Source organism: Labrus mixtus, chromosome 15, assembly GCF_963584025.1.
Source record: "Labrus mixtus chromosome 15, fLabMix1.1, whole genome shotgun sequence".
NCBI lineage: Eukaryota > Metazoa > Chordata > Actinopteri > Labriformes > Labridae > Labrus > Labrus mixtus.
In genome coordinates, this window is record NC_083626.1 from 25,486,054 (window position 1) to 25,507,582 (window position 21,529).

The window sequence follows — 21,529 nt, forward strand, 5'->3', positions numbered from 1 at the left end:
CTCAAGCAGGTGAACTTAAGAGAGAGAGATGTTGTCACCAAGACAACCATAAAAAGACTAAAGGTCCCATCATTGACTTCTGTGGAATTGAAACCTGAAAGATTTCCAGCCCACCTGTGCAATGAGATAAGTATGAGTCACTGTATTAAACCTGAAGCCAGAGTGGACTTTTTTTTCCCAGGCAGGAAAAAAAAACAAAAAAATTCCTGCTCAAAAGCCTTGTTTGTTTTCAGCTCTGGACTTTTAGATTCAAGTTATGCAAACTCAAAAACCATCAGAAATATGTTTGGAAATAATTATTTTATGTATTTGCTCCCAGATCCGAGAAAAGGGAAATTATTGTACATCTACTGCATGTCTCCAGTAGAATTATCAAGCCAATTACTGAATGTATATTTAAGTTGGAGGCTATTTTAAAGAGAATTAGAGAAATGTAAGCTTTCTGCAAATCACGCAGGGACCGTTAATTATAACTTCCACCACATGTGCGTGCGTAAAAGTGGATGGCTTTGCGCGCACATACGCAGCAACATCACTGCGGGGAACAGCCGCTGTCAGACGCGTTACTCGGAGTGGGAGTGAGGGCTATGGACGATTTATCGACTGATTCGCCTTTCAGACTGGAGCAGCCTTTTCTAAATCACACAACATTTTCTACTTTTGTCTCGCTTTTGTTTAAGTCGACCTGGAAATGAGACGCAATCGGTGATCTCTGTGTTCCTTTGCAGAGGAAATAAGATTAAACTTAAAACGGATTCTGATTTTTCTTTCTCACTCGGATATGGCTCATATTTGGATGCATTAAGATATTTTCACAGCGTCAGACGCATCTGCGGCGGGGGGAGAGACCAGCGGAGGGACTCGGAAACTTGTGTGGTGCAGGAGTCGGGTCTCTCTTTTCGGATCTGCGCTGCCACAGCTGTCACAGAGAGCGAGAGTGAAAAGGGAGCCATGGTGAACTCCTTCGTACTGGTGCTCAGCTGGGCTGTGATCTTTGAGGTGGCGAGAGCTCAGAATGACACGGAGCCGATCGTCCTGGAGGGGAAGTGCCTCGTGGTGTGCGACTCCAACCCGGCCACGGACTGGAAGGCTTCGTCCTCTCCGCTCGGCATCTCGGTGCGCGCCGCCAACTCCAAGGTGGCTTTCTCTGCAGTCCGGAGCAACAACCACGAGCCGTCGGAGATGAGCAACAAAACGAGAATAATCTACTTCGATCAGGTTAAGACGATTTTGTGAATACTTGAAACGTCAAAAAAAAAGTGTTTAATCTGCTTTTGATCACACTTTGCATCCAATCTCTCCTGCTTGATCCTGACCTTTAAACCTTTAAATCAAATGTTGGCATTCGCCTTTTTTTTAAATCTCCAATCAGTAGCTCAGTTTTGATCTGTTCTGCAGAATAAAGTGTCATTAAGTGTAGCTCTTCCCAGAGTTTAGTAGCAGTTGGCATGTAGCTTCTGTAAAAGTGCACATATCACACGCAGGCGGGTTAAGAAGTGGCTGGATTATGTTTTGGAGCGGGCACCCTGCAGAGCCTGCATGCACACGCATTCATCAGATCGCCTCGAGCTACCCCGCCACTGCGTGCGCACGCGCTCGAACACGCGCCGCATATACACACACACACACACACCCTCACCTTGCATCAGTGCACCCAAACAAATCACAAACACACAAACAAGCAGAATGCGATTAGTCATACAGCAGTGGGCAGCGCAAGGTGTTTGTAACAACAACAAAAACAAAAAACCAATCCACTGATCCGCTGCCCTCTCATTTAAATTACATAACGTGATCTTTTTGCTGCCACAACACTCTGCAAAGTGATCTGATTGGTGTGGATCATGTGCACGCTGTTGCTATGAAAGCAACATTTGTCAAAGGTCCTGTTTGATCCTTGCAGAGGTGTCTCTTAATAACAGGTGGGGATACAAGTGTGAGACTGCAGGTGCTGCTGAGAGGAGCATCGGCCTCCTCCATTAATCATTTCCCACAGAAGTTCATTTTCTGCAGCTCTGTAAATGAATACTGTATGTCTAATACGACTTATAAGGCGCTTTAAAAACCTTTTAGTGACACTCATGAGACAGCCTTGAGTGCTACGCAGGCTGACACATTCAGGGTGGATCTTTTTAAGCATGCAAAAAAAGGGAAAAACTTATTTATTCATCAGTGCCCCAATATGTATGTGTGAGGTTGATCTACATGTGTTGCTCAGAGGATGCAGAATAAGAAAGGTTCAAAATGTCATCAAGTACCATTTTGGTTTCTTTGTCGAGCAGTAGGGTTAAATGCTGGGTGAGGTCCATGGAGAAGCAGGTTGAATTGAATATTTGTTGAAGTGTGTCACACTTAGTTTGTGTCTGAGCTGAGGAGAGTCTGGTAGCCAGAACACTGATTCCTGTGTGTGCTGCTCGTTTAATATTCATATATTTAAGCTGCATTGAATTGCAGGTCTTTGGAGTTCTGGTTAAATAATAATTTAAAAAAAAAGTCATAATGTGTGTTTTTTCTCTCATAGGTTCTGGTGAATATAGGAAACTACTTCACGTTTGAATCAGTGTTTTTGTCCCCGAGAAAAGGAGTCTACAGCTTTAACTTCCACGTCATAAAAGTGTACCAGAGCCAGACCATACAGGTACCATTGCTGCTTTTTTTTTCATTTTTACTGAGCTGTGTTGGACTGGGGTAAAGTGGTTTTTAAGGGACTGTATGGGAATTATTGCTGTAGGGTGGGGCGGTTGGGGGGGTGTAACAACAAATAACTAACTAACAAATAGCTAACTTTACAGGCAACATTAAACTTTGAAATGCTAATGTGAAACCAATTTTCACATTTCAGTGTTTCAAGTAATCGATATACTGACATGTTTTGGGTCATTTCTCAAAAAAAACTTTTACAAATCTTGGCCAAATCGTTTATTTTACTCATTCTTACATGTGTGTTTGGTCTTGTGTTTTAATTTTTGGTCATTTGTTGTTGTGACATGTTTTTGAGCTTCTCATATTTTGTACTTTTTTGTTCATATCCATTAATAACAAGACACAGTAACTTCTCTTAATCTATATCAAATGAGAAAAACATGATTTAAGATTAAAAAAAAGGAAAGGGATAAGGGATAGTAAAATAATATTTAGCAACAAACAAAAAAGCATCAACGAAAAAAGCAAAATATAATAGAGAGTGCAAAAAAACAAACAAAGATTAAATTGAAAAATGGTGACAAAAATTCACAACAACGTTTGTTACACTTTCATAAAAAATAAGATTTTAACTGGTTTAAGAAGAGAGAAGCTAATTTCTTTACATTTACCTTCTTCCCAATTCATTTATGTACAGTCCCTAAATCAGAACTTATTGGCTGATGGATGAAACCAGTGTCTGTTGGATTTTGGTGACCACTTTTTTCCATTCAGATACGACATGTTTAATTTTAAAATGTACAACAAACCTGCAACTTTGTGTTCTTGTATCTGATGGACTACAAGTTGTTTTGTAGTTTACAAGGATTTTAACTTATTGGCCCAAGAGATAAAGTCAAGATGTTAGGAGCGAGGCACAATTCAATACTAAAACAGACTTTTCCACTTTTCTTTCTTCTTTACTGCTGCTAACTGTTGTTTCTGTTGTCCAGGTGAACCTGATGTTAAATGGGAAACCCGTCATCTCTGCTTTCGCGGGGGACAAAGACGTGACGCGTGAGGCGGCCACCAATGGAGTTTTGCTTTATCTAGAAAAAGAGGACAAAGTTTACCTGAAGCTGGAGAAGGGGAACCTCGTTGGTGGATGGCAATACTCAACATTTTCTGGCTTTCTTGTGTTCCCACTGTAAAAAAAAAAAGAAAAAGAGAAAAAAAGAAAAAAAAAAGAAGATTGTAAGCTTACTGACTTCTTCATGATGTGTTGTCACCGTATAATCAAAACATTGCTGCTGCGTCCGCTGGATCTTACTGAGTGGTTGAGAAATTATAGATGAAAAATGTATCTGAACGGAGGGGAGATAAGACTTTGGAAATGGTCGCGTATCTGGAAGTGCTGAGCTCCCCGTCCAGATGAAAGAGACTTGAAATGTTCCCTATCGCTACTATATGTTCCTGTCACTCAAAGAGCCTCAGAGAGGAACACCAAACACATCCCAAAAGTACTTTTCAAACCGCGACTGGTTGGAATAAGTTCTGATTTATTTTCATGACAGCTGTTGCATTCAAGTACATCTGCTTTTTGGGAGTAAACTATAAATGCTTGTGTTACTTGTGTGACTTGTCATCACTTAAGTATTTTCAATGCTACATACTGTACTAAGGATGTTTTATTGTTTCAGGTGAACAAAGATGGATTATAGTGGTTTAGGTCACTGATAGTCCAAACAATGTCAATGTGAGCTGCTTGATGGAACAAATATTTTTCATTCGATTAAAAGGGCGACTTACACCAATGACAAATTGTGTTTAATGATCAGAGGCATAAATGGACTCATGTAAAGGCCTTCCAGTCATAGGGGCTCTCTAACCCTTTGACCACCTGTGAAATATTTCATAAAAAAAAAAAAGTCCTTTGACCACCTCAGGCCCGCCCAAGGGACCAGCTGGGCCCCTTAAAGGCAGAGTGAATGGGCCCTCTGCAGACGCCATTTATTCATATCAGTGCATGTGTATTGGATCAGTAGCGGCTGAGCTAGCCTCCTGGCTAACATTCACATCCTCGGCCTGGATCCGATCAGCTTTTGGAGCTGAATAAAACGTTTATTAATAAGTTATTGTTGCCTTGGGGGTTAATGGACCTAGCCTCCTTTATTTTTTTGCCGTCCTTATTTTTTTGTGTGCAGGTCCTGGCATGGGTATACAAAGTCCGACATTACTGGTCTAACCTTGAAGTTCAGTTGTCCCGCCCATGACGATTACGTCACAAACTTAATGGTTAACCATCTTAAGAAAGGGAAGCTTGTTGTTACATTTTGAAGTAGGCAACTAGTCAAAATGTGTAATTTATGTGTTAAAAAGAAAGGGTGAGTATTTAGGTGCAAAAATAAATTGTGTTTTCATTTCTCAAAATTTAGGACGGATTATGTTTTCGCCAAAGGTCATGGGCCCCTCATGCCCCCCCTATGGGCAGCCTTGACCACCTGCAACTTACTGAATAAGTTCCAAAACAACCACAAAGACGCTCAAAACAACAAAGTCATGAAACATTTTTAAAGACATGCAAAGCAACTACAATGAGATGCAACATGTCTACAAAAAAATTGGACACGACCACATGGCTCTTAAATAAGTACAGAGTTTTAAAACAACCACCGACACTTCAAACAACTTTAAAAAAACGCTAAGCGATTTGAAATATCGAAAAATATAAATGCAAAACGACCAGCCATTTTGGTGCCCTAGGCGAGATTAGGATAGGCGACCGCCTATATGGCCTATGCACCTGAGAGCCGGCCCAGCAAACAACCACATATATGTAAAAGAAGAACAAAGTTCATCATGAGTCTGGTCCTGCTCAAGGTTTCTGCCTCTTAAAGGAAGTTTTGTTCTTGCCACTGTAACTTTTCTAAATGTTTCTAAGTGCTCATGCTGGATTAACGTTGGATCTTTGTAGATGAAATAACAAAGAGTAAAGTTTAGGCCGGCTCTTTTTGTGAAGTATGTTGAGATAACGTGTTATGAATTGGTGCTATACAAATAAAGATTGATTGAAGTTGGAAAACAACCATAAAGTCGCCTAACTCCCATGAAAAAAAAACACAGAAACAACTAAGACGATGTTTAAAACGACAACAAAGTGACATACAAAGACAAAAAAAAAAAAGTTACAACTAATAAATAAAAATACAATCACATTTTTTTTTTTACAAAACAAGTCTGGAGGTTTTTTTTTTTTTAGGGTTGTTTAAATTCTATCCGAGGCCAACCAGGAAATGAGGTCAGATTTCATCTAATGTCTTTTAATTTTGAGCACACTGCTGATTCACATTTTATCATTTTCATGAATTGTAAAGGTCAATTCATCCGTCATCCTGTCTTTTATTTTGTCAGGTTTGTTTTTGCCAGAACATGTTTCGAGGGGAAACGTAATTCTCGCCTGGGTTAAGTTCATGAGTAATATTTTCATTTTCCACTTTTCCCTGGACAAAATTGATACTTAGCCTTAATCCAGAGCCCTGAGTCAGGTCTGTGAGAAACAAACAATGACAGTACAGTAGCTATAATACACATTATGGTAACATTTGCTAACCTGACTTTCAGTGTGTGATGGTGTTGCTCATACTGATCAACCTAAAGTGAATTATTAACCAACTCCTCAGATTCCTTCAGATATTACTTTTATATTGTTTGGGTGTTATGCACCTTTCTCTCTTATAAGATTACTCTCTCAAGTTCCTCTGAATATTTTTTCTGGGCAACGACAGACCCATGTCTTCAGCAGACATGTTTGGATTAACGCTGCATGATAGAAGGGCAATGTCAGTGACTTGCTCGTGGAGCATTTGGCAGCTAAAGAGACAGATGTTCTTCAGAAATAAGCGGAGGCCAAAACTCACAAAGAAAACACAACATTGGAGTTCAAATTAAAACGGTGCACAAACACCAATAATAATGCTGCTTTGAATGTGTAAATAGGAAACTGTTTGCTAACAAAAATGACTGTTTACTGATTATTTACAGCTCCCATAAAGTAGCAGAACAATCCTTTTTTTTTTTTTTGCAGGTGTAAGGTTTACGGTTTGGGTTACATTTTAAAAAGTAAATGGTGCCTCAAGTCACTAATGCCTTTAAACAAATTCACATTTATCTTTTCACTGACCGTAACAAATTACTGAGTGCCTACATGAACCGTAAAAAGTGTAAATAATGCGTTCATTGCCACAGAGTGCAAGCTGAGGTGTTAACGAGAGCAAACACGATGCGCAGATAGATCAATTAAAAAAGATTTTATATGTTAAAAACATAATTCAGGCAGAATTACGTTTCTTCAAAGAAGGTATTTGCTGTTGAAGAAGAGCAGAAAATGAATGTAATTTAAAACCTGTGTGAGTGTACCACACCCTGCAGCGGTGGATTTGTTAATTTTGTGGACCTTAATAAAGTTTAATGGGCTTCTGAGGAACAGAACTGACGGTAGACAAACACCTGTCACAGCTTGAGAGAGCATAAACAGCGTCCACAGTGCAGCCCGGGATACCTGATGAATTAATAAACTCTTTAATTGTTGCTCTATGTGACGGCTCTCTTCCCCCCCCTTCATGTCAGCCTCTCTGCAGAGTGTGTGCGCGCCGCTGGTGCAGTGTGTGGCTGCGTTGTTAAAAATCAACTTAAAAGCTCGCCGAGGCTTTTCCTTACGAGCTCATTTGACTCATTATTTCCCTCTGAAGTTATGATCTGCTGACGCGTCCGGTTGAGCTGCTCTGAAGTGTTTCGGGATGTTCACTTTCTTTGATCAGACTGAAATGTTTGCGAACATGCTTTTGTCAGTGATTGATGAGTTGTCCTTGGCAGTTATGACATTATTTATTTTTCATAACCAGGAGAATTTGTTTTTTTTTTCTCCCTGTGTTTTGGTGCGAAAATAAAGAGGGGAGAACGGCAGCGAGCAGCTCAGACATCCTCGTGAAGGTAACTGATGTTATTTCACACTTATGTAATTCAAACGTCCGTGAGAGGAAACAGGGCCGGAAGTGTAACGTTACTGATGCTGCAAAACATACTCAGTGACATGTAGTGTTGTCAAGACGACACTAACACTTGACCGGTCTCGATTTCAAATCCAGAGTCCGCCTAGGCCGAGACCGAGCAAAGGTGCTTTCTATTCCAAGACCGAGACCTTCATAAGTGACATGGCTCTGAGCAGTAGCATTTCTTGAATCACCATGCTTCATGACGCTGTCGATTTATTTTGCTGAACTTAAACATTTATATATTTTTTGGGGGGGTTTGCAGGTCTGCATTACCTCGTGTTTGAACGTGCACACATTGATTTATCATGAATGACGATGGAAGCTGGACCAGGCCACTAACATGATTTAAGCTTTACTCCTTTATGATCTAATTTCTTTCTTTTGCAGTTAAATGATGCAGATGTAAATCTTTGGTTGAACAAGGTTTGGTATTATGTAATATTGAGATACACATGTTGACCATTAACAGGTTGCTTATTAGAAAAACATTAGCAGCATAAAGGCTCGTTAGAAGCAGTGACGGGCAAGTGACTGAAAGATTATCAGCTAGAGTTAAAGCTACTACTATCATAAAGCAACCGAGTCTCTAACTGAGTTTCTGCATTAGAAAAGGGACAAGATCTCCAACAAAGTCACTTAACTTTTTTTTTGCTTTAGTACTCATCTTAATTTTCACATTATTTAGTGTTGCTATGGCAATGTGAGAGGATACAACTCCTACATTCATATAACATTTTCAACATGTAGCTATTTAGCTCATTAGTTCTCCGAAGGGGAAAGACCTGACAGTGGTTTGAAACATCAGACCAAAGTTTTTCCTTCCTGCATAAAGACTTTAACTCCCCGCTATACTCTTGTTGTTTTTAGTCGAGGAAGGGAAAAGTAACGTTGGTATTTCCAAGACAGAAACGATGTCTTGGAAATACCAACCTGGAGAAAAGATAACGCCTGAATGATCATCAGCCTGTGTTTGTTTACCGCGAGTGATATTCTTTCTCCGGGGATGCTAATGTGCTATCAAGTGGACATCAAGAAACCTTAATCTTTTGTTGTATTTCACGTAAAGTGACAAGAAATGAGTGTTTTGAGTTTTTCTGTAATTGTAACATCGTTATTGAATTTGAAAAGTAACTAGATAAACTACAGCAAACATTAGGCTGTAATGGAGTTACAGCGATGCGAAGTTAATCCAAACTAAACCCTGGTTATAAATGATTCAAAGCCTTTATTGATGACCAAATTACTACAAAGCCATCAACTTAAAAGTCATGATGCCCAAACTGTGCAAAGCATGTTACGAAACGCCTTTATTCTTGATTACCATGCAGTACTGTTAAGGAGATTATTGGAGGTAAACTAAAGATTAATAATTTAGTAGTTATAGTATATGATCATGCAGACTGAGTCATTGATACGTGCTTTATGATGACTAGTAAAGAACCTTGATGCTTCCAAACAGCATGCTAATAAACAACCAGCCAATGGTGAATATGTGTACCCCGAACTTAAAGTGTGACTCAAAGGTTTCAGTGTACTTAAATTAAATGTTCCAACGGAGTATTTATGGATTCATTCTGGCTGAAAATGACGAATAAAAATCATGATTTTATGAAATGTATTCATGAAGTGTTTTTGGAGTTACTTTTGTAATCCTCGTATTCGATGGGGAAAGAAAAACATGCAGATTTTATCCTATTTTGACAATCAAATGTGAAGAAGACGACACATTCAAAGCCCCTGTGAGGAACCCTTTTCGTTGGTCATTTTGGCGCCAATACAGTACAGGCCTAACCTTTATTGATATTTAATTTTCAAACAGCTCTTTGGCACAACGAAAACCGGAGTGTGTTGAGTTAAGTTTGTGTCAAATTCTGGCCAAATTCCAGACCGTAGCTTCTTGGCTAACAGCTAATTACAACACAGGACCAGAAGAAGAAATCCTTTCTTACTTCAGTTACGTTTACACAACAACAAGAAAGTCAAAAACTGGAAATTTGTAAATTCTGTTCAACACGATAACCCTCTTAGCCTAAAATAATAATAATAATTGGGGTGGCAACTGGAGTGGGCAAACACATTTCTAGGGTGGCCACGCCTCTTGACACGCCCCTGACAACGAGGCAGCTCCTGGAGACGATGGGAGCCATAACATCTTCCTTCCTTCAATGAGCTTTAACTCCCATGAACTCTCAGCTGACACAGAGGTACAGAACAGGGTCCTTCTACATCCCGTCTGTCTACACCATAACAACTAATAACAGCAGTTTAATCGGCTTATATCACCAGAATCTGCTGGAAATGTTTTGTACTTGAAAGCATTTCTCGTCTAATTACACATTTTAAGATCTTTTTTTTTTTTTTACCATTACACAACCTTGGCTGTTATCATATCCTAAAAGAGGATGCAGCTTTCTTACCATAGTAATCAAAATTCTTTCTTTTTTGCCTTCTTGATTCCGGTTTTCCGATTGAACATTTTTCAATATTTAAAATTTTGACTTTGAGTGCTGAAGCTTTGGCCTCAGTAGAGACTGAAATAGGTCGCTATTGTCCGCCCCAGGGATGATATAGTTCCACCATCACTGTACAAAAGGACTTAAAATATGAGCCTAAAGTTGTTTGGGTGATTTTTTTTCTTTGTGCAGGTTTCAATTTTCATATATTTGAAATGCAAACAGTGGTGGAAATGTAAAGTAATGACGTTAGATGATGAACAAAAATCATGAAAAGCATATTTTTGGGCATTGACAACACTTTAATAAAAACTACATGCAAAAAAAACATAATTATAATAAACATGGTCCTGACTCAATAATCCAACCAGCCATGTGTAGTGCTGCAATATTCTGAATGAAAAAACGATGCAATCGATGTCACAAGTAATTGTTACACGGTACCTTAATGAACAAACTACGTTTTGATAACGGCCTCTTATCAAACATTTTGTGTTTGTGCGGAATTAAAAGTGTCTGTAAATGTTTGAAAACTTGTCCTCGGCATGTTTGTGTCACATTTTGAAAAAAAAAAAGCAATAATTCCCTCTGTTAATGAAACGATCCTAATTCCATCTGCAGCAGATTTCGATCTCGCTCTGCAGCCTGATGCGCTCACAGGTGTGTTGAAGCTGTCAGATAGTTTACGAGATAAGAGAGATTCAAACAGGAAAGTCGTTTTTTTAAGTAAACCGCACAGCTCTCCACTTTACATGAATTTCATTAGACTGCAAACAGAAGGTCATCCAGAGAACTTTACACTCAGTGATTTTACGGTCGTGGAGCTGTGGGGAGAAAACTCTGCTGCAGAAATAAAGGATTTTAGTATCATCGAAATCCTCAGAGATATACAGAGAAGGTGCTGTGTTGAATTTCAAACTTCAATTTGACCTTTCTTCTGTCTTTTCAGAGAAGAATATTGAGTTATGATTAGATAGATACACAATATACAATATCTACTTATTTAGGAATAAATATCACACTGTTCACTGTGGATTGGCACAGTTTGGGAAGGGAGTGATATGTGATGCATTAGTACTGTGGAGCTCTCAAAGGTTAACAAATCATTTATAAGGTCATGTCAATATTAAATCTTCATAAGCTGAAAGAATGTCTTATTTCTATTATAGAGTGCCGAAGTAAAAGAAGAGCATGCATTGCAAAGTACTTTGTGCTATACATTGGTACATGTTTGTCTTCATACTAAATAAACCACAGTCGACCATTTGCTGAACTCAGGTTCTTTACAGCAATCGTTCAACCGCAGCTCTGCAAGTGTAACTTAGTATGACAGGCATGTTTCTGAAATCGGAGCTCAGTGTCTGAAGAGTTTGAAAAGCAATGTCCCTATTTAAGGTTTCCATTTGCAAAAACACGAGTGCTAAAGTCTCAGGTATACATCAAACTGTGCACCAAGTAGTAGTATGAGCAAACCCCGGTGTTTAAAAATGAAACCAATGCGTTAGTGCAAAATCCTGCAGTTCGTCGAGCGACCGCTTGAGGCTGACTGCAGACGCACCGGAAGACGTCGAAGTCGTCATCAGAATTACTGTCAGTTAAACTAATCATTAATATTTTCATCTTATAGGGCCAACAATGCTGGTCAAATGTCCCGTCTAAGCAAGCTGAGGCTGTATTTCCCATTAATGACTACTGCCATACTGGCAAAGTGCTCTACTACCTGGATGTAAACCAGCACAGTTAGCATCTCATAGCTCGTTTTGCAGAATGTAATGCTGAAGTTTGGAGATGAAATTGTATTTACAGTAGGCTGTGTCGGGTACAACTGGGATATAACCGTCAACCAGAGGAATGTGTAATCTCAGCACAGACATGTGGCATGTGAATGTTTACCTGCATATTGGCCAGTGGTGTTGTTAGCTAGTGATGCTAACACTTAGCAAACCAGTTTGACATCATCTATCTGCAGATGCTGCGATTCCTGGGTTAAATTGTGCCCACATTTAAAATTTTCTCTGAGCATTTTGTTACCTTTAGTCTGAATTGAAATGTGTGTTTAATTGACTTGTAAATGAGTCCCCTAGGAACATCCCTAAAATCTTTAAGTAATTCTGCCAGGATGGAAAGCTTGACAGGCACAACAACACAAACTGAGGAACCAGACTTGGCTAATTAGCATGCTCTTGGTGCCAGAGTAACAGACATGCTGGCCCATTACTCAAAAAAAGGACGTCTTGGGGCACCAGCTAAGCTCAGTGGTTAAATCACACATCCCGCGTTCAGAGGCTTAAGCTCTCATAGCCGCAGCCCTGTGTTCTACTCCCATCCTAATCATTTACCGCATATCATCCCTTCACTCTCTCATCCCTGTATCAAACTTTATCAATTGTCCTGTCCTCTCAATTAAGCCCAAAATATACCCTTCCCCTTAAACCTGTCCTTCACTCCTTTTAGGCAAGGCATTTTGCGGTATAACTTTATAACATGTGAGACATCAACGGGACAAGGACAATGCCCGCAGTGTTTCTTAAAAAGAGCCAATTCCTCCTAATCTTCTCCTTTGTTAGTCTGGAGGCATCAGTCAGTACCTGAATAAGTAAACAACTCAGGGATAAGTCTGCTTTAGCAAGCAAAAGATGGAAATTAGAAAAATGACTCATGAGTCTTTCCATCCACTTTGACTTCGTGAAGGGAGATGGACATAAAAGCAACATTTTCTATGATATGAGACAGCAGCAGAGTACCTGAACAGTTTAATACAATGCAATAAACACGTATCTTTTTAAGCTTATAATTCCCCTTTTTTTGGCTTGGCTCTACGTGCGATAGCGAGGATTTAGTTCAGTATGAGCGTTTGAGGCTGTGTGTGATGGATTGCATTATTCTTTGGAGGTGTTTTGTTATTCCTACCACCCTCCATACATCCTTGCAGTCAGAATTTGCTCACCTATCTGTCTATCCCAGCACCTGACATGAAGAAAGGGTTAAAGCATTTTGAGTTGAACAGGCAGAGAATTTACATGTTTTCTGCTAAACAAGTGCAGCAAGTTCTTTCCCCCCGTGATAAACACTCAGATTTTGGCAGGAAGCCTTCCAGTGTTCGTTATTAGAGAAGATGCCAGGACACTTGTGAGATTCAAAGCTTGTGATTTCCTCCTCAGCTGAGTAAAATGTTCCGCCACAGCTGCTGAGAAGACATCGATCTGTAAGCCACCTGCAGACGTCTCATTACAAATGAGACAAACTAAACCCAAAAGAACAGAACTATAGAGAGTGATTAAAAAGCATCTGTAGTCCCAAAAAATCATGAAATATGATAAAACAAGAGTTTTGGATGAATCGTTTGTCCTTTTGAATCCATGCTATGTAGATTTTTAAAGAATGGTTATCACTTTATCACTATCACACAGCACAAAACTCGAAACAATATCATATTTCATGCTGTGTTTTAACAGGATACCTGTTACCTTAAAGGTCAGATTTTATCCTCCTTTTCAACAAGTTTAAATAAGTCTCAGAGCTCCCCAAAACATGTGTGTGAAGATTCTTGTTCTAAATCCACTCTGGTCCTGTATTCAATCATGCCTATAAACCCCTCTATTTCAGCCCTGCTCAGAACAGGCTGTTTCTGTGTCTGTACCTTTAAATATGTAAATGAGCTGTGTCTGACCACGCCCCCTCTCTGGAAGGACTTGGGTGTACTCGGGCTTTCTCTCTCCATGTCCTATTGTTTCCGGTGAGAAGGCAGACTCAGAGGACAGAACAAACACCTAGCTGTGGGAGTGTCACCCACCTGGGGGAGGGGTTACTGCCCTTTGTGATGTCACAAGGGTAAGATCTCCATACAGCCTGTTTGAGCAACACATGTTGTGAAAAGAGAAGCAGGCGAAAGATGTAGAGGATGGACTTCTCATCATTGAGGACACACATTATTGTTGGAAATCAATAGTAAAGTGTATTTTGTATAATATGTGACCTTTAAATCGGGCACATGGTTCATAATCTCTGCTGAACTGGCTCTTCAGTATAATGATTAATTATTAATCCACCAGATCAAAGCACTGATCTCTAATTAATAACATGTTTGATTGACAGATATTTTGAAAAAAATGCTCATGAAAACAGGAATCCAAACTCACTTCAAACTAAGCTCCAAATAATTTCATGAGCAACAAACTTGGCTGCTTTCAAATGTGTGCTTTCACATCCAGCACATAGGCAGAATATGTGAGCACTGTATGCTAATAGGCTTGGAACAGAATGGTTGATTTGTTGGGTTTAAGAATTGCAAACCCACGTTTGCATGCAGTGCAGTTCTTCAGAGCACCTCTGTGCCTGCAACATGCCTCATTCTGGTGTGTGAATAGTAAATGAAAATCTCATTTGGCAGGGCTCAGACGCTGGGGTTAGGGTCAGAGGGGCTGCTCGGGGTAACTCACAGTCGCTCTATACGATGAGTTTTTCACCGGGTTCATTACTCACAGTTCTACCTTTGTAATTCAGGCATCTGTCAGTTTCCAGAGGGAGCGGGTGGGGAGTGGAAGCCTGATATATTTTTGGCAAAGCATTTCTCAGAAAGAGAAAAACAAGGATAAAAGAGCTTAATCCCAGTATGTCTATCAATTCCTGGTGGGGTCTATAAAATAGACAATAATTATGTCTGTTGACGGAAATTCTCTATGATAATCAGAATTTTACCCTTTCTGTGAGCACAACAAAAACACACCACTATGACACCGTTTATAAGTTTCACAGAGGTGCACAAGTCAATCAGCAACCTTTTGGCCGACGAATGTGGCCAACACTGAAGTGCCCAAAACTGCAGTTCATATAGTGTCCACTAAGGGCTGGATCCAAAAGGGAGTCTATGCCCAACTGCACGTGTAAAATTACTCAAATTTACACCAAAAAATTTGTCCAGCCTGGTGCAAAAAAAGAGGTTGGTCTCTACAGCTACTTTCCCCATTTCCCCGTGGCAACTTTATGGGGATGCATTTTGATTTCAGTCACTTAAATAATATCAAAGATTAAGAGTGGGGACGTTTTCTTTTCAGACACTGGAATTATAGTGTGTTATTTATATGTTTACACTAATTAGCAGTAGGTATGGCTCATGATTTTTTGAAAATTCAAATAGTGATTGTAGTGTATTTTTTGCTCCCCTAATTAGCAGGTATCCGTATCTGTTCTCACCGTGCCTGGCTTGTTCGCTTATTATGTGTTTCTTGTACATCAGTCGCTTTTGGCGACCTTTGCATGGGAGTCATGGTTGTTGTTGTCATTACCCTGCTGGGAAGACATCATGTCTTTGTAATTATAGGACAGGACCTTTGGTGTTAACTTGCTCAACTCGTGTTGATGAACCATTACATGCTGTGAGAAACGCTGGTGTCTACTATCTAATGAGGTAGTTCATATTTAAGCCATGGACATTCCCTTTATAGATGTGGGAACTTTGTTTTTCAACCGGAAACCAAGATGGAAACTGCCGTAGTTTCAAATTCACTGCTTCAACAAACCAACGATGGTGTGACGGCTACTTCTTCCACTTTCCTTTTTTTTTTAATTTTATTTGACCTTTATTTAATCAGGGGAAAGTCTCATTGAGATTAAGAATCTCTTTTACAAGAGCGTCCTGGCCAAGACAGGCAGCAGCACAACTAACTTGGTTTCAGACACAACACACTTAAATAAAAGGAAACACAAAATATAAGAAACATTCATCATGATTTTGTCATAAATCATCAACAACAGGGGATCAAAAAGGAGCAATATGAGTCAGTTAAAACATCTACAGTCAGATACAGCCTGCCTCCAGATCCTGTAAAAACATCCAAGGGAACCAGGTCCCGAAGATTTAGAATATCTTGCAACCGATTCCAAGAAGAGGGAGCAGCATGCTTGAACGCCCTTTTTCCAAAATCAGAATCAGAATCAGAATCGGGGTATATTGCCAAGTACATTTATATATAAAAGGAATTTGAATTGGTGTATTGGTGCTAAACAATTAACAAGGAAATAAAGCAGAATTCATCTGGTTTTATTATTTTCTTAGACTTGAAGTTTCTCATTCTTTACAACCAACTCCACACGGTTCTCACTGACACGTCTGAATGCTGCTGTTGACTGTATTTTTTTATTTTTTATTTTTTTTTATTGGTTGGCTGTAAATAAAAATTGTTTGAATCTTGAAACCCCTGACAAACAGATGTGGTACAAAAAGATTTCTGCAGTTTAGACACACTCACTTTGTCTCGGTTAGATCTACAATCTCAATATACGACGCTCTAATGGAAAGAAAGCACATACATTCATATCAAAGTTACAATCTTATATATTAATCTAACTTCTAAATCGTGTATAATGCCCGTGAACTATAAGATATAATATAGGGGATTAAGAGCTCATGGTGGCCTTCCCCATTAAGTCAATTTGATTAAATTTCACACTTGAGAAATAACTGGATCATAAACACACATCAGGGCTCCATGAAGGCTACTTTTAAAATATGTTTCTTAATCTATTTTTAGTAACACATTTCAGAGGATCCAGCAGGTAATTTAATATTAAACACATGTGGAGGACTTGTGGAACTAGTCCAATCCTCTTCCACTCGACTCTTCCCCGATGACTTGATGATATTAACCACGAATGACATGCCCCGGCTCTCAGGATATTGTGCTTTTTTTTTTTTTTTTTTGCCTTTGGATGCTTTCGTGAGTGAGATGGGCTGCATTATGTAAGGAAAAGAGCGGCACGTTAATGCTAATGCGCATGGCATGATGAAGATGAATTGCCATTGTCTCATCATCTGTCTCTTGTGAAATCCAGACGCAGGGAGAGGAGGGGCAAAGGGACTACTTAATGGCATGGCAGCTCAAGAATGACTCAAATCAAGAGTGCATTAGCTGCTTTGATGGACAATAAGCGTGAAAGTCGAGAAAGGCGGTGAATATCTTAAGAACCTCCCCGTCTGAAAATATACGCTCACAGTGTGGCGATGCATATGTTAGCAAATAGCAGCTCTCGCTAATCAAACAATGACCTCAAGGATTCCTCTGCAGCTACATTGGAAGGAGCTGACTTTGATGTGTTTCCTACGGTGGCCCTGAAGGTCAGATGTAAAAAATATTTTACAGAATACTTTGTAGACCCATTTGCTTTTTCACTACTCTGTTGTATGTTTGTACTCAAAACAATAACAGAAAGATGACGTCGAGACTGGCAAAGAATCATGGGAGTTCTCTCTGCTCACCCCGATGAGAACGAACTCCGACTAGACCGTAGTCAAGACGAACGAGTAGCAGAGGAAGAGAATATGTTCACCGACGATATACTACATATTTTTATCACAGCAGCACATACAACAACAGAACGGCAGCTTTCAGTAGCAGCTCCCGATTCCTTATGTAGCGTTTTTTGACTTAACATCTGGTGTTTCCACGGCAACGATAAACATGTTGTGTCTGTCATGACAAGACACGCCCCTTTAAATTATAAAATTATGGATTTCTCTGGCCTTGATAACTGTTGGATATATTTGAGGTAATGTAAGTACTCAATAAAAAATAGAACATAGGTTTAGTCCATTTTTAATGAATTGGGAAATTTTAATGTAAAATTTCTAATAAAATTCTGCATATTATACCTTTCACTAAACGCAAATAATATTGAATGAATCGCGGAAAAATTCCATGAAATCCCAAAACACTTCACAAAATGATACACAAAATATTACGAGCCTCATGAAACACTTTCTTTGCTACTTTACTTTTTGTGAAATATTTTTATTTTATGTGATGTGTTTTCTGAGTTTCATGACATTTTATTTTCTCATGATAACATATTTCTTTTAGTGAAATGATTGTGTCTTCCTATTACCAAAGTTAAATGATAAAATCTGTATTTTAAGAGCTCTAAAGAGAAAGACATTCCTGCCTTGCAGTCGGGGATTTGAACACGGCGTCACAGATGTAATTGCAGTATGTTGACTCGTGTCGGCAGGATGTCCTTGACAGGAGTGTACAGTAATGACACATTCAGAGGCACTCGGAGCACTTCGGCTGATTGCAGGGAATAATTTCATAAATATCAAACGAGACATTCTTGGACTTTGACAGGTTTTTAGTGAGAACATACTGTGAGACAAAACAACTGCTCGTTGTGTATTGGTTAACTGCAATGACCTTAAAGATTACAGAAACAAGGACTTGTGATATTAGAGTTGTATATTATGTGTGTTAGAAATATGTCTCTCAATAACAGAGGGTAAACCAGAATTTAAAGTATTTGAAAAAAATAAAATTCCATGTGACCCTCCTCAGCAGGGTTTCAGAAAGATCTTGGTTTGGGTATAACACTATAAAAGTCGACAGTAACTGGAAAAACGAGAGGGACCCGTTGACTTGGAGACTGAAATAAAAACATTTCTTCAACCTTGATCAAAGTGCCTGTGTCGCTCACACAGAACAAAGGATGTGAACTCCGCTCTGACACTTTCACACAACCAACATCCCCCGTGAGCACCCCTCTACATCTTCTTACTGGTAACATTATGGAGCACTTCCCTCACTCCAAGACACATTCCTGTGAACCCTAAACCAGGCAGGGAATATTTCACCTGCAACAAGTAATTGGCGAAACAAACTAGTGTTATTGAATGCAATTTTCAACACGGTTGTAGTGTTGCAACTCGTTTTTTTCTGACAGTGAGAACAGTCTCACCTGTAAATCCTGTGGGGAGATTTTGAGTGTCAAAAATCCTGTGGGTGCAATTTCACCTTGCAGGATCCAGCGATGCGATGTAGCAGCTGCAAATGTTTCATTAATATTTTTTTTAACATGTTTGATAATTACATGTACACCTTCCTTTTTCAAACTTGAGCTCGTGATTTGCTGACATAAACGGGAAAATGCCAATTAACTCTGCATTTATATTCTGGGACTTCATTAAAGTTGCTTTTCATGATTTATAGTGTTTAAAAAGTCATTCTACGTCTAATCTTATGCAGCCCTTCGGTTCATTTTAAGTCTTTCATTATTAAGAGACATGCTGAGGACGTATGGACATGCATTAATGGAGAGATGTCAGAGTGGGGCTGCTACACACTGCTATACAGGGAGATCACCAGAGCGGTTTGGTGCCTTGCTCAAGGGCACCTCTGCAGTATTCTGAAAGTGACCTGGCACCTCTCAAGCTACCAGACCCACTTCCATATTTTGGTCCCTGCAGACTGAGATACTGCCGCCCCCCAACAGCACCTCGTTACTTGTTACTTTACGTGACATAACTGAAAACAACATAATGTGAAAGTTTATTGACATGGATTTGGCGGGCAAGGTCACACTAACGTCAGCACAGTAGCATCCTGGGAGAAAGAATAGGGCTCGCAGTAAACACAAACACAGGCTGTTGACCATTCAGGGACCATGAGCAATTAAAACATAAATGTAACCACTTGATGCATTGCACCAGAGTTAGCCTCAGTCCTTTGGCAGGTAACAAATACAACATATAAGAACATCAAACATCACTCAGCAAGTAAAGGACATGTAACAAATAGCCCTCACAGGCACACACACACACACACACACTCACACACCGACACTACATGGTCAGAGGGTGTAGTGGCATGGATCACAAACACCCACACACGCACACACACCAACATTACTTTCCCTGCTCAGATAGCCCCCTAGTGGCGGGTGGCTGCATTACAGCTTAGACACAACATTTAATCAGCATTGAGGCTACATAATACAAACAGGAATATCTTGTATAACAGACAAAGAAAATATGGTCAGCTAGTCGGGCACATCCCTAAATTAAACCCCCAACATTATATATTTAGTATAAATAACTTCAGCACGTCTCTAGCACAACTGACATCATGTTGTAATACTGCCAAAAAGTTTTATCACCTACACTTCAAGATGCTCCTCATCTATTCAGGTAATGTTACCGTGGAACTTGACAGACATCAAAGTCATCCGTAGCACATTCACAGCTTCCTTTAAAGGCTTACGAAATACCTTTACCTTCATTAAAATGGATCTCTGAGAACGCAAAGCTCTTTCACTGAGACTATAGGAATGTGTTTACTCATTTTTGTGGTGCTACACTAAGACCATCAGCTATGTGAGAATCAGATGGGCTGGCAACATGATCCAACACCTTCCCTTCAATGTGTAACGATCTAATCTAAAGCAAGTGTTCCTTTTTAATATGAATTTGAATAACATTTTAAACATTCTCATGTGCTGTTGCAATTATTCACGCTTGTGCCTCAGAGCTTAAAGTGCCTCTGAGTCACTCTGAAAATCAATGGCAAAAAGTTCAGAAGGAGTCATACGTGGATTGCATTAACATTTCTCAAAATCCAGCGATTAATCATTTTTTTCTCCCGAGAAGAATTCAATCAAGGGAAAAATACAGAAGTTCAAGAGCTCCAGTTGTTTGATCCTTTTTTTTTAAAGAGTTTAGCACAAGAACAGCAGTTTTCTCATCAAACCCTCTGATTCGACTCAGGAGAAAAGAAACAAGCATCTCTTTAAAACAGCTCCTGTCGTTAAGTTTTTACTTTATTCGTCAGTCCCTAAAAAAGCTCAGAGGCTCATTAAGTGGGATCGTGTTCAGTCTGCGAGACGCTGAGCTAGTGTCCCATCACAACAGATCTACATCACAATGCTTTATTTAAACAGTCCGGTGTTGATGCTCTTACACAGATATTCACTTGTCTCATCAGAGTCTCTCGTCTGTTTTCTGACCTCAGAGCCCTGACCTCATTTTTTACATCTAAAAATAATATTCATCAAGTTGAACTGAAATCCTTCTCTTTCAGGGAAACATGAAGACACTCCATGTTTTTTGAATTCATTACAGCACAAATAAATATTTATAGGTTGCTCAAAGCTAACTGTGATCTAATGGTGATTTGTTTGTGGAACTATATTTTTATTCAAAGACTGATGCATCTCAAAGGAATAATATGCAACATCCTGAATATCGATAAATTAAAAATCAAACATACCCTATGTCAATATATTGTGGAGCAAAGAAAAAATTCAAATTAAATCTGGATTTGTTGTTCTCAGCTACAGAACCGCATTGCATTCACCAAAGAAAAAAAAATAGACACACTATCTCGGAAATATGAGAAAAGTTTGCATAGGCCTTTATCAATCGTCACTAACGCTAGGATAAGATAGTAGCCAATTATGGCACTATCAGTTTCTATCTGTTTTCATTTCCTACTCAGAATGAGACACTGGGAACGATTAATGTCACTTAATGTGGACGGCATTCATATTAGTACAGGCCTGGCTCCAGGATAAAATGAGTGAGGGGGCTTAAGTTTCTTGCCAAAGGACACATTGGACGTGATGCTGCAGGAGCCGGGGATC

At 39.4% G+C, this 21,529-nt stretch overlaps 2 protein-coding genes across 2 annotated transcripts in view; both read left to right on the forward strand.

The window, feature by feature from the left end:
- The window catches only part of LOC132990052 (uncharacterized), a 377,347-nt gene that overhangs the window by 50,937 nt on the left and 304,881 nt on the right, over positions 1-21,529 (forward strand). The gene's annotated exons all lie outside the window — the stretch shown is intronic.
- On the forward strand, positions 522-5,414 carry cbln4 (cerebellin 4 precursor). The gene is made up of 3 exons (XM_061058256.1): positions 522-1,218; positions 2,522-2,638; positions 3,636-5,414. The coding sequence occupies exons 1-3, from the start codon at positions 952-954 to the stop codon at positions 3,831-3,833; spliced, it is 582 nt and encodes a 193-aa protein (XP_060914239.1). The 5' UTR covers positions 522-951; the 3' UTR covers positions 3,834-5,414.

Bases quoted from the DNA above. Each gene is read 5' to 3' on its own strand.
- cbln4 (XM_061058256.1), top strand. From the start codon at position 952: ATGGTGAACTCCTTCGTACTGGTGCTCAGCTGGGCTGTGATCTTTGAG. The intron at 1,219-2,521 runs GTTAAGACGATT...TTTCTCTCATAG, and splicing joins GAATAATCTACTTCGATCAG to GTTCTGGTGAATATAGGAAA. The intron at 2,639-3,635 runs GTACCATTGCTG...TCTGTTGTCCAG, and splicing joins ACCAGAGCCAGACCATACAG to GTGAACCTGATGTTAAATGG.